Raw genomic sequence first — 12,058 nt, forward strand, 5'->3', positions numbered from 1 at the left:
TTTTTCACTAAGACTCCTTTTCTTTGGCCACAAAATCTTGTGTCAAATGTATACTCACTAGACAACCTTCTTAGAAATAGAGTTTATAACTGCTCTCTTTACCTTTTCACTTTTCATTCATTCTTTAATTTGGATTTTTAAAAATTACAAAAATATTATAGGGTCAACCAATAAATGGGCTTTTTTTTAGTTAATATTCTCTGCTGCCTTCCTCTCTAATATTCTCCTCCTCACTAAAGGAACTAGAAATAATATATTGGAGTGTTTCTTTCTAGGCCTTTCTTTACTCTCACATCTAATTACTCTTCAGGCTACTTATTGGTCATTAAAATCAAATATCCATTTCTTCTCAGTACTTACATTATTTGACATCTAAAGAAATTAGAAATTGTTCATCAATCTTTCCTTCCTAAGATCCTCTCTTGTCATGATTTTCATGACCTTATACTTCTCTCATTTCTCTCCCATCTTTCTAGTCACTCCTTCCCAATATTTGTTACTAGCTCTAATTCCTCTGCCTGTCTGTCAACTGTAGTTTTCTATTCCATGGAGCAAAATTATATCTCAGGAAACTCCATATATTAAACTAAAGAAAATTTTGGACAAAACAAGAATTTGTCCCTCGTCTGAATTTTATTGCTAAGGAAACCAGGGCAGAGAGAGTGAAGAAGTAACATATCTAAGGCCATTTCAGAGCCTGAGCCTCGAACAGCAGGTTGCTGACTTAAAATTCAGATCTTGAAAATGGTCAGCAACCTACCAATTTCCTGGTATATTTCCTCTTTTTAATTTCCTCTGCTTAGTTGTAGCAGAACTGCAAGGAAAACCTAATCTTGAAAGGTTTTATGATGGCCACCATAATATGCTGTATAGGAATTCACCTGTGGAAGCCAACAGAAAGAACTCAAGAGAATAGTCTGTTTTATTATCCTGTGAGCAAAAAGGGGTAAATAGGCTCCCATAGAGATTGGGATGAATTATAATTGGCACAGAAAGAAAGCTGAAGTTATCTGTAAAAAGGCTCCTTTCAGAAGTGTTTAGGAAGCTATAGGTGCTGGGTACAGCCATAAGTCAAACTCACCTAACAGCTCAATACAGCTTCTATGGTAAAAGCCAGTGAGTTAGCACCAAGTGTTTCGGGGTACCTTTTATGTGCCCAGATTTATGCTAAACGCTTTGTATATGTGTGTGTGTGTGTTAAGTCGCATCAGTCATGTTCGACTCTGTGCAACCCTATGGACTATAGCCTGCCAGGCTCCTCTGTCCATGGGATTCTCCAGGCAAGAATACTGGAGTGGGTTGCTATGCCCTACTCCAGGGCATCTACCTGAGCCAGGGATCGAACCCATGTATGTTATGTCTCCTGCACTGGCAGGCGGGTTCTTTACCACTAGCGCCACCTGGGAAGCCCCAACCCTTTGTATACAGTGACCCTATTTTCCAAATTCCAAATCAAGGCATATCAAATGATCATAGAAAAGATCACTTGAAATTTGGGCATTCCATGGCTGCTATGCCATATAATGTTATAGGATACAAGTCATGGCTTTTACCACCCAAAATCTGCAAATCTTTTAGTGTAACAAGATATCGTGTGTAGCAGGAGGGTAATGTGGAACTCTGGGTATTAGTTTTTAGCTGACACTCCAAAATATAAAAACAAAAATTATAAACAAACCAAAGTTTTAATTTAAGCACTTCTTTGGAGCAGGCTAAGAAATTCTAAAACCAACTCTAAAAACCTTAGTGATCCCTCTTCTCTGTCTCTGAAAGTAGCTGAGGTAGGAGGAGCTGAGGGAAGAGGAGAGAATTTCTCTGAGTTTGTCTCAGCTGCAGAGAATGACCCCATCTAAAGACATTTCTTCCTGGGGCCCATATCCAATGGTTTGACTGAGGTGGGGAATGAAGGACAGGCCATTTTTGGAAAACTCTGAGGGTTGTGAGAGCCCTAGAATTCCCTGTGGGATAGGCTGAGGATGCCCCTGGGCCCCATACCTGCTCTATTCCTTCCCTGTGCAACTGCTTCCATCTCTTCCTGTCACAGGTTTTCATCTCACAAATACCTCTTAGGAATCAACCTACATACTAAATAGTGTCTCCAAGTCAACTTTTGCGAAATCTAGGCCATGAGAGGAGTGGATAGGTACTTCCCTCTCACCTAAGCCAAGCCAGTGGGTGTTCCAGGGGACTCCTGCAGAGCTTGATATATGTCTCCCAGATCTGGGAAACAAAACAGACTCAGGACTCTCATAGTGAAAGGGAAGAACTAGAGGTGGCAGCATAGAGAGAGAGGCAGGGAAACAAAGGAGAGGGATTGTGCTGCACTGGAAATGAGTTGTCTTATGCTGAGGAGACAACAAATACAAGAGAAAGACAGACATCAAATGCATACAGAGCAATGAGGTCTGGCAAGCAACAAGCCAGGGATGGAGAACAAGACTCAACTCAATGTCAACTCCAAGTAGTTAATAGTGAAAGTTTGCATATTACAGTTGAAAGAAGAGTTTTAGATTGTGTCTGATTTTAGTGAGAAAGATGTTAAAGCTAATTAGCAACATCTCTCATGGCTGCAGAAAGAGAGAACTGTAGCACAAATTTGCCATTTCTGGAATAGACAATAAAGAAGAGATGCTATACAAATTACTAATCATTTGACATAGAAAATAAAATGTGACTTGCCATCTGCCATGCTAGAACCAGAAGTAAATCGTCAGAAAGTCAGACCTGCTCAAACTACTCCACTGATGGAAAGCCATTAATGGCTCCATACTTTAGAATGATTCAGAGGCCCTTCGTGTTTGAACTCCTATCAAGTTTGTCCCATGTTCCCCCTACTAGGCTCTCTCCAGCCACTTAGAGTTTCCTTTTTATACTTTTTTTATATCTCAGTGACTTTGCAGATGGTGGTCCCTCTGTCTAGAATTCCTGCCCCTCACCATTCCTACTTGTTCCTCAATCCCCAGGTCAGGTATTTCCTCCTTTGAGAACCCTTCCTGAAATACAACTCTCTGTCCAAAGTTGGTCCCATTCCCCTTCGGGGCATTACTCTGTTTTGATTCATGAAGCATTATCAGGCTATGTTGTAATACCCACCCTTCACTTAGACTGCAAATTCCTTGAAAGTAGATATTTTTCACCTTTTTTCCCCCTTAGATCTCAGCCCTGGGGCTGGCACACAACATGGACCAAATATTTTTAAATAAATGAAAGATGCCTAGAACCATTAAGGGGTCCTTCACTGAGTGGGTCAGAATTAAATATGATGCTGCAACTCTTGGGCCAAGTGTGACTTAGAGGTGTGTCCAAGTGTGTCCATTGTTTCCCATGGAAACCCAAAATCCAAATACCCAGAGGATCCAGAACAGATGTAACTACAACTCAGCTTTGCATAGCTGAGAACTCTTCTAGCATAGACACTAATCCACCATACTTGGAATTTTTGCTGTTTAAAGAAGGAAATCTTACCTGACAGATGGATTAATGTTCAGGCAAACTGTATTTGCACAGCTGCAGAGTCATTCTCAAATAAGATGTTTGAGCTGTCCTCTCTATGTAGAAAATTTGTTGACTAGATGAAAATATTAAACCATTTACACAGAGCTTGGAGAACTGTGGGAAGCACCATGTCCATTAACAACATTTATAAAAATTCCTTGAAAGGTTTTTTCCCTCTTCTTTCTCGGTGTGTGTGTGTGTAGTTTCTTTAGGTTATAAATAAAGACTTTTACAATCTACCATGAATCAGGGAAAAATAGAAGCTTGGATGGCCAGGTGTCTAGACAACCCATCAGAAGCCTGACCACATGATGGACCCCATGGTAGCTCTTAAGCTCAAAACACTGTCTGGTAGGGTTTATCCTGGAGTTGTTTCTTCAGCTAAGCTTCTCTTTGCTCTGCAACCATTTTTCTGCATGAAGAACTGCAATGAATGCAATTCAGGAGAAACCCACTTTGGTCACAATCGCCTAGAGTGTGCTTGTTCAACACAGTGCTCTTAGAGGAACTTAATTCATATGTGTAAGTCAACCAGGGCCATGTATGGCCACAGGACAAAACTCAGAAGACTTCCCTGCAAGCTGAAAGCAGCAGCACAATTTATAGAACCTACCTTATATCCAAATGAGACTTCTAGGGGCAACTCTACTGGTTAAGCCTATGGTCTTGAGGCTTTGGGGGTTGTATATCTTTGTAGATTCACATAGGAAGGGATTTTAACTCCTTCAGTTATTAAATATGAACTCTTTTAGGGTAGGATAGTGGGGCAGAAGCTTTTGAATGGGTGGAAAAACAAGGTTTTGAGAATTGATGGTACCTCAAATTCATACTATCAAACTTGAAAAGAGAGTGGTGACAGCTAAGGGGTTCCAGTCTTGGGGCTGAAGCTATTTTAAACAATTACAATGGAAGGACAGTAGTAGAAAAAAATTAAAGTGTGCTGTATAGTTCCACTTTTTAAGTCTTTTCATTGTGTCTAGTGGCTTCCCCGGTGGCTCAGAAGGTAAAGCGTTTCCCCGGAATGCGGGAGACCCGGGTTCAACCCCTGGGTCGGGAAGATCCCCTGGAGAAAGGAATGGCACCCCACTCCAGTACGCTTGCCTGGAAAATCCCATGGACGGAGAAGCCTGGTAGGCTACAGTCCATGGGGTCGCAAAGAGCTGGACATGACTAAACAACTTCGATTTCAATTCACTTTCGTGGTGTCTAGTGCCCTTCTTTGGAATAAGTGAGCTGGTTGAAAAGTCAAAGTCAACTATTAGCAAATAAAACAAAAAGGAAAAAAGGTTGGGAACATGGAGAAAAACTGAAAACATGCTTGGGTCTGTGTTAAGAGAATAATCTTTGCTTCTGTGTAAACAGTATATCACATCTATAGTCAATGGCAGAGAGAGAGAGACATAGAGATGAGAGAGAGAGAGAGATCAAACTTCAGGTCAGAAACCCCAGTGCTCAACATCTGAATAATCCACTGCTATTACCCTTTGGTAGAAATTTGGCAGGCATTACAAACTGGTGCAGCTTTAAGAACCAAAAGGGATACACTACACTGAACAGTCCAAATCACACACAACCACTGCTATTCTAGGTAGAGGGAAAACCTCTTCATAAAATATTTACCAAACATATTTTTTCATGGAATGACTATAAAACTATGAAAATCAAGAACAAGAGGTGTAAGAATAAAAGAGTTGGAATTTTTAAAAATGGGAGATAAAATTGTTTTAAAAGTCAAAAGAATTCAATCCATAATGAGGGTGACAACAGATCCATGATTGAATTGACTGAGCTGGAGATACTTGTTGGAAGGGGGACCCTTTCCCCCTTCCATCTACTTCCTTCTTCCTTTAGAGGGCACTGTATGGATAAAAGCTTCTCTCAGCTCATCATGGTTGTGGAACCACTTCTTTCCAACTGTCAGTTCATTCAGTTGGAGTATCATGGATCCTACCCAATGGCTTTTGGGCTATGCCCAACCAGGCATGACCAGTCAGAACACTCCATCCCTCTAGTCAATGGTGATTGGTTCAGGGATGGTCATCTGCCCAAACCAAGGCAATGAAAATATCCTGGCAACTTCTGTAGGAATCTACTGATGGAAAAAAGTAACTGTCTTTGGGAGTTGCTAATCTGAAGCGCCTCCTTGAGAAAATAGCCAACAGGGAGAAAAACTGAGCTGAACAAGGAGGAGGGAAAGTGGGCACATGGTTATCTAGTTGGAGGTCCTAGATCTGCTTTAAATTAGAAACATTGTTGCATTTCTTGGATTTCCAGTTAAGTAGGACAATCAGTTTCATTTTTTGCTTAATGTAGTTTGAATAGGGTTCTGTCACTTGCCATAAAATGTCTTACTTAATACAAAAGGGCAGAGCTGGAAGGTCTTAGCTTGGAACCCGGACAACCCTTTAGCTTAGTTAAATTTTGGAAAACAAGGAATACTCGGGACACTGTAGTTACAGTTGACAAAATGGAAGAACACAATATCAACATTTGGATCCAAGCCCCTTTCAAACAATCCTCAAATATTTTTATAGAGTTGTCTCTCATGTCTGCAGGCATCTGTGGTCTTTCAAGACAGCATGACAGTTAAGTAGATTGATAGCCAGCATCTTCACCCAGTTTTCTCCTTGACCTCCTCTGAGCTTCCTGCCATTTTCCCCAGATACATGCCACTGCTCCCATCATTCTTATGTGGCTTCTCCTTGTTGTCTGCCTTTCTCTAGTGTAAAACTTGGTACACTGTCATAGATGCTTCCTAATCCATCTACCCCACCAGATAGACAGCTCTCCCAGACTGGGAATACCCATAATTCATGTTTTAATGTATGGAGCCTAACACACTAGCAAATTATGCACTGAATTGAACTTGAGGCTCAACTCAGACTTACTCTCTGACCATCACTCAGTGCCCAGCCTCTGTCTCCTTGAAACCCTCAGAGACTTGTCTGCCTGTGATCTCAGTCTGATACTGTCTCCTGCTTGGCCCTGTCAATTATATAAAAACTGATACAAAGGTCCATATGGTCAAAGCTATGGTTTTACCAAGCTATGGTTTTACCAGTAGTCATGTAAGGATGTGAGAGTTGGATCATAAAGAAGGCTGAGCACCAAAGAATTGATGCTTTTGAACTGTTGTGCTAGAGAAGACTCTTGAGAGTCCCTTGGACTGCAAGGAAGTCAAACCAGTCAATCTTAAAGGAAATCAACCCTGAATATGCATTGGAAGTATTGATGCTGAAGCTGAAGCTCCAATACTTTGGCCGCCTGATGCAAAGAGCCAGCTCACTGGAAAAGACCCTGATGCTGGTAAAGACTGAGGGCAGGAGGAGAAGGGGGCAACAGAGGATGAGACGGTTGACTGGCATCATTGACTCAGTGTATATGAGTCAGAGAAAACTCTAGGAGATCGTGAAGGACAGGGAAGCTTGGCATGCTACAGTGCATAGAGTCACAAATAGTCAGACACGACTGAGCAATTTAACAACAACATGTTTATAAACAGGCTTATTTATTTACTGAACACTTACCAGATAAGAACTCTGTGTATTTTAACCTATTCAATCCTCACCATAGCCTCTCTGTCTCACAGATAAAGACATCAGTTTGAGAGGTTAAGTGACTTGCCCAAGACCACCCAGCTTGTGAGTGCAGTGTCCAGGGATTCAAAACAAGCAGCCTGTTTTGAACTGGAGTATTATCAGTACCTTGTGGGCCCAACATGTTTCATTTATATTATCAAATTAGCCTCACAACAACCCTATTAGCTATGATTATTAGCCCCAATTTCCAGATATGACAATTGATATCCAGTGAGGTTATTTTTCCAAGGTCACCTGACTGCAAGGAGAAAAGCTAAGATTACATCCCAGGGTGCCCAGAACCCATATCCAATAAGCACTGTGCCCAACAATTGTCTATTAGCTGGCTGTTGATTGTATCAGAAGAAGCTACCAAGTAACCTACCTTTAATTACCATTTGTTTTTATTCTTATTGTTTCATAGATATACCAACATCTACTTCATAGGATTGTCATACACCCTTCAATCTATGTTTGTAAAGTTCCAAGAATGTCTGGTGTATAGTAAGTGCTCAACAAAGGGTAGTTATCATTACTGTTTACTGAGTGCTTCTTGTACCAGACATTGTACTGGCACTTTACTCACAATATTGCATTTAATTCCCACATCAACCTCATGAGGTAGACACCAATATGATGCTCATTTTATATATGTGGAAACTGAAATGGAAATTTCTCCTTGTGTTTCCTCACACTCAGCACATGATCACAAGATAAGTAGCCTATTTTCCTAAGCTTCCATTTAGAAAAATGTTAAGTTGCCAAACTATCTCATTCAGTATTGGCTGGCAAAGCTACTGAGGAATATGCTTATTCAATTATAAGTGGCTATATAGGTATATTATAGTCCTTGGCTGTCTACAAATTAGATGGTTGCCATGACTCCCCTCAGATCTGATAATTCAGTAAAATAGTTCATAGAACTCAGAAAAACACTTAACTTACACTTGTCATTTTATCATACAGAATACAACTCAGAAATAGCCAAATGGAAGAGATGCATAAGGCAAGGTAAGGGTGGGCGGATAGAGCTCAAGGTCAACTAGATGAAAGAGATGGGGTGGGGTTCAGAGCTCCCATGCCCTCTCCAGGCATGCCACCCTCCAGGCATGGTGATGTGTTCCCCAGCCTAGAAGCTCTCAGATAGTTAGTGCTCAAGGCTATACAATTAGTTGTTTGATAGAGCAGCATGGTATTAGTTGTGACTCTCTTTCTTACTTACAAACTTCTGGTGAAGAGATCAAGACCACAGTGATCACTGGCCTCTCCTTGGCTTCTATTAGCTCCTGGTCTTTTGATGATTCTTTAGCCATGGGCCTCAGCTCATAGCAGAAGAGCCTGCACATCTACAACTCTGCAGAGTTAAAGGAGAAAGAAAACATATGCTTATTGAGCTCCTACAATATTTGAGCACTAAGGGCTGGAGACATGAATCTATCCTATCTGAAACTGCTTTGCTCAACAGCTAAAAATGCAAACCTCTTCCTCATCCCTGCTCTTACTGATGCGGTTCACGGGGGTGAGCTGGCACAAGAAGAGTTGGAAATTTCCTTGTTAATTTCAGCCTTGTAGATGATTCAGATTGCCCCCCCCCCAAAAAAATTCACCTTGGGTCGAAAGCATATGGACAAATTATTTGTGCAGATTAAATAATCCAGATGGCTATCTGAGTTACTGAAGCAGAAAAGAAAATGGTTTCATCATAGATGGAGCCAATTCAGTAAATTCAGGAAACAACAGATTTCTTTACCTTGCATGACCTGATTTCTTCTCTTCTTCATTTGGCTGGCTTAATTTTACTGTGCAATTGCCAAATCTTCACTTCACTTGGGCTATTTAAATAGTCACAATGTTGCCTTTTTATATAAAAGATTAACAAATAAACAACTAAAATTTGATGGAGAAGAATGACATGTGGAATAGAGGATTAATCAGTTCTGTCCCTCTCATTTGGGCAGCAAAATTAAGCCTCTTGTTTGGGGAAATACTGCTGGATGGGATAATTTCCACATTGCCAGGCTGTTTTTCTTTTTAATATCACAGCTCATTTGCTGTGGTGGAGGCTGCTACAAACTGTTGGCATTATCACTAGTTACAAAGTGTGTTTGCCAAACTACTCAGCGTAGAGGGAGCCATACTGTATTCTTTAATGGTGGGCTTCTTCTGCCAGGAAAAAGACCAGCATAGAAAAGAGCCTCATTCATCTTTTCCCCTTCACCTCCTTGTGGCCTGAACAAAGTGAATGTATCAGATTGTTTGTGTGGAAGACACTGGTAGGAATTTCTATGTTCCTCTCTATCCAACACTGCTGTTGGAAACTTTCAGCAGATGTTTCAACCACTGACTTCCTCTCGTCCTTGTCCCTTGGTGCACATAGCAGCAGAACCTTGGGAATATGCAGATGGCTCACCTGTTCCATTGCTGTGTTTGAAAAACACAAAAGACAGGGGGTACCAGATGCTTTTGAATCCGTCTTTAATAGTCAAACATTCCTGTCAGTTCTCTTCTAAGTAGCAAAAATGTAAAATCAGAGGGACCTAGACAAAGTTACAAACTGTAATTCTAGCTCACTCATGAAAACTCTCACATCAGTCCACTGTATTCCATGGAAGATAATTATACTATCTTTTTTTCCTGTCCCCATTCACAGATGTCAATACATGGTGAGTGGTTTCCAGAAATTTACTTCATTTGCAACTAAAAGCAAGAAGAGAAGGCAACCCAAGCCACCCTGGCATCCTGACAGCTCAGCACTCTCTACCAAGGACACAGCTCCATGCCAGTAGCCTCCTGGGTGCCAAGGCAAGAAAGCAGGAACATATTATTTAAGGACACATTTAAAAACAAGAATTAAACTGTCACAGTACTTAAATCTTCTCTCTTTCTAAACCGTCTAAACCAAAGAATTAACCTCTCCCATTAGGTGAAAAGACAATGATTCAGAGTTAAAAGTGAATAAAAATGCGATATTTTAATTCACTTCCAGAATTCCTTGGGTGAATAATATTTTATAAAAAAAGAAGAAATCCCTTCCTAAAACTGACTACTGACATTAGTGAATAACAAGATTAGAGGGAGGAACTAAGAATGGGCTGAGTGCTATGACCATCATACAATTTTACTCTTAGTTTTGAAGGTAACTTGGTTCTATTTTTCATTCATTCACACATGCATTCAGTGCTGAGAATTCACACTGGCCTCAGAAATAAAAATTCTAGGTAACTTTTATTGCACTCTTACCATGAACCAGATACTGTTCAAAATGCTTTATTTATGTTACTGTATTAAATCCTCACTAAATGCTACGAGATAGGTACTATTCTTATCCTCTTTTTCCAGAGAGAAAATGCAAACTTTGAGAGGTTAAGAAATTTGCCAAAGGAAACACAGTTGGCAGGTGTGGAACAAGGCTGTGAACTGAGGCAGTCTTAACTTCAGAGCTAACATTGTAAACAGCCCACCCACCCAATAGCTAGTTGGTGGCATAGTATCAGAACAGGATCTCAGAGAAGCCAGGTGGCTACCCAATAAGTTACTTCTGCTTCTGAACGGGTTTATTTTTATACCCTATTGCCTTCTTTAAAGAGGAGTTTTGGAATGAACACAGGAAGTGACCTACTGGCAAGAAGAAACAGATGACTCCCATTGAACAGGGAGGAGGGTGAGAAACCCTTTTGAGCCACAAGAATACCATTTTTTCACACCAGTGGAGGTCATTGAATGTATCACAAGAGAGAAATGGATTTTGTCACATGGAGAAGAGTCTCAGGTTTGGGGAGGATACTCTGCTGCCAGAAGAGTGATCTAACAGAAGTTTTGCTGCAGAAAGGGGATTGGGCTACTTGTGTTGAACCTTGCCCAGGAGCATATGCTGTATGAAGTTGACCAGATAGCCTGTTTGGTCAGACCTTTCCAGATACTTTAATGACCCTGAAGTGTGTCCTACAAGTCTCCTGGAGTAGGTGCATATGGTTCTAGGTACTCTGCTGACAAGCTATAAAGGGCTTTAGGCTACCTTGTGTGTTGTTATTGTTGTTTAGTCACTAAGCCATTTCCAGCTCTTATGCAACTCCATGGACTGTAGCCCACCAGGCTCCTCTGTCCATGGGATTTCCCAGACAAGAAAACTGGGATGGTTTGCCACTTCCTTCTCCAGGGGATCTTCCTGACTCAGGGATCGAGCCTACGTCTCCTGCATTGGCAGACAGGTTCTTTACCACTGAGCCACTAGGGAAGCCCTTCCTTGTGTGTTACCAATTTATAAATTGTCCGGGTTGCCAAATAAGTAAGTCAGAGGGCTTGGTGGCCTGGCAATAACTCAAAGCTCTATCTTCCTCTTCTGTCTTGGATTCATTTATTCCAACAGCTTTTCCTGAGTGTTTCTTTGGGCCAATTACTAAGGGTCCCCAGACAAACAAGGCATGATCCTTTGCCTCAAGGAACATGTAGTGAGGAGATTTGAAGCCCCATAACCTCTGGGAGAGACCTTCCTGTCCTCTGCTCCTTGTCACTCAGGCTGGGCATGATGTAGAAAAAATGAGTTTTCCCTTTTCTCTTTTATCTGATGCTTTGTTGCTTAGGTACCATCTCTAACCTCCTACTTGACTGGTTGATGACTTTATGTTGATCCAGTGTTAGACAATTTCCAAATGTTAATAAAAAATAAAAGTAACTCACACTATAAAAGCTCTGCATGTGGCACACATGTCATCCTGTGACAACCCTTTGAAGTAGTTTCTGTTATTATCCTTATTTTGTACAGCAGAGAACTGAGACACAGGAAGCTAAAAAAAAGATGAGCCCAAAGTTAAAGCCCTTCAAAGCACATTGTAACAACCACTGCTATACACTGGTTGATAATATTGCCATTACAAAGAATCTTGCAAGAAGAGATAAGAAAGAAGCTGATACAGAGGTGGGGAAAGACACTAAGTGATAAATCATAGCAATAGTTAGCATTTAGTAAGTGTATAGAGACGATCTCA

The 12,058-nt window shown here is 40.9% G+C and overlaps 1 protein-coding gene across 5 annotated transcripts in view; it reads right to left on the minus strand.

The window, feature by feature from the left end:
• The window catches only part of LOC145511447 (uncharacterized), a 407,802-nt gene that overhangs the window by 203,956 nt on the left and 191,788 nt on the right, over nt 1-12,058 (minus strand). For 2 of the 5 annotated variants that reach the window (XR_014057863.1, XM_081504778.1), the window contains exons 5-6: nt 11,751-11,857; nt 8,296-8,427 (exon numbers count right to left, since the gene is read on the minus strand). Coding sequence is in view for 1 of the 5 variants with exons in the window: in XM_081504778.1 (XP_081360904.1) it covers nt 8,296-8,419 (124 nt within the window). In the remaining 4 variants the exon portion in view is untranslated. Of the gene's footprint in view, nt 1-4,779; nt 8,428-11,750; nt 11,858-12,058 lie in introns of those variants that run through there. The other 3 variants (XR_014057864.1, XR_014057862.1, XR_014057860.1) reach the window with 2 other exon arrangements.

This window comes from Giraffa tippelskirchi, chromosome 6 (assembly GCF_054371585.1).
Source record: "Giraffa tippelskirchi isolate mGirTip1 chromosome 6, T2T-mGirTip1v1.2.pri, whole genome shotgun sequence".
In the NCBI taxonomy this organism is placed as follows: domain Eukaryota; kingdom Metazoa; phylum Chordata; class Mammalia; order Artiodactyla; family Giraffidae; genus Giraffa; species Giraffa tippelskirchi.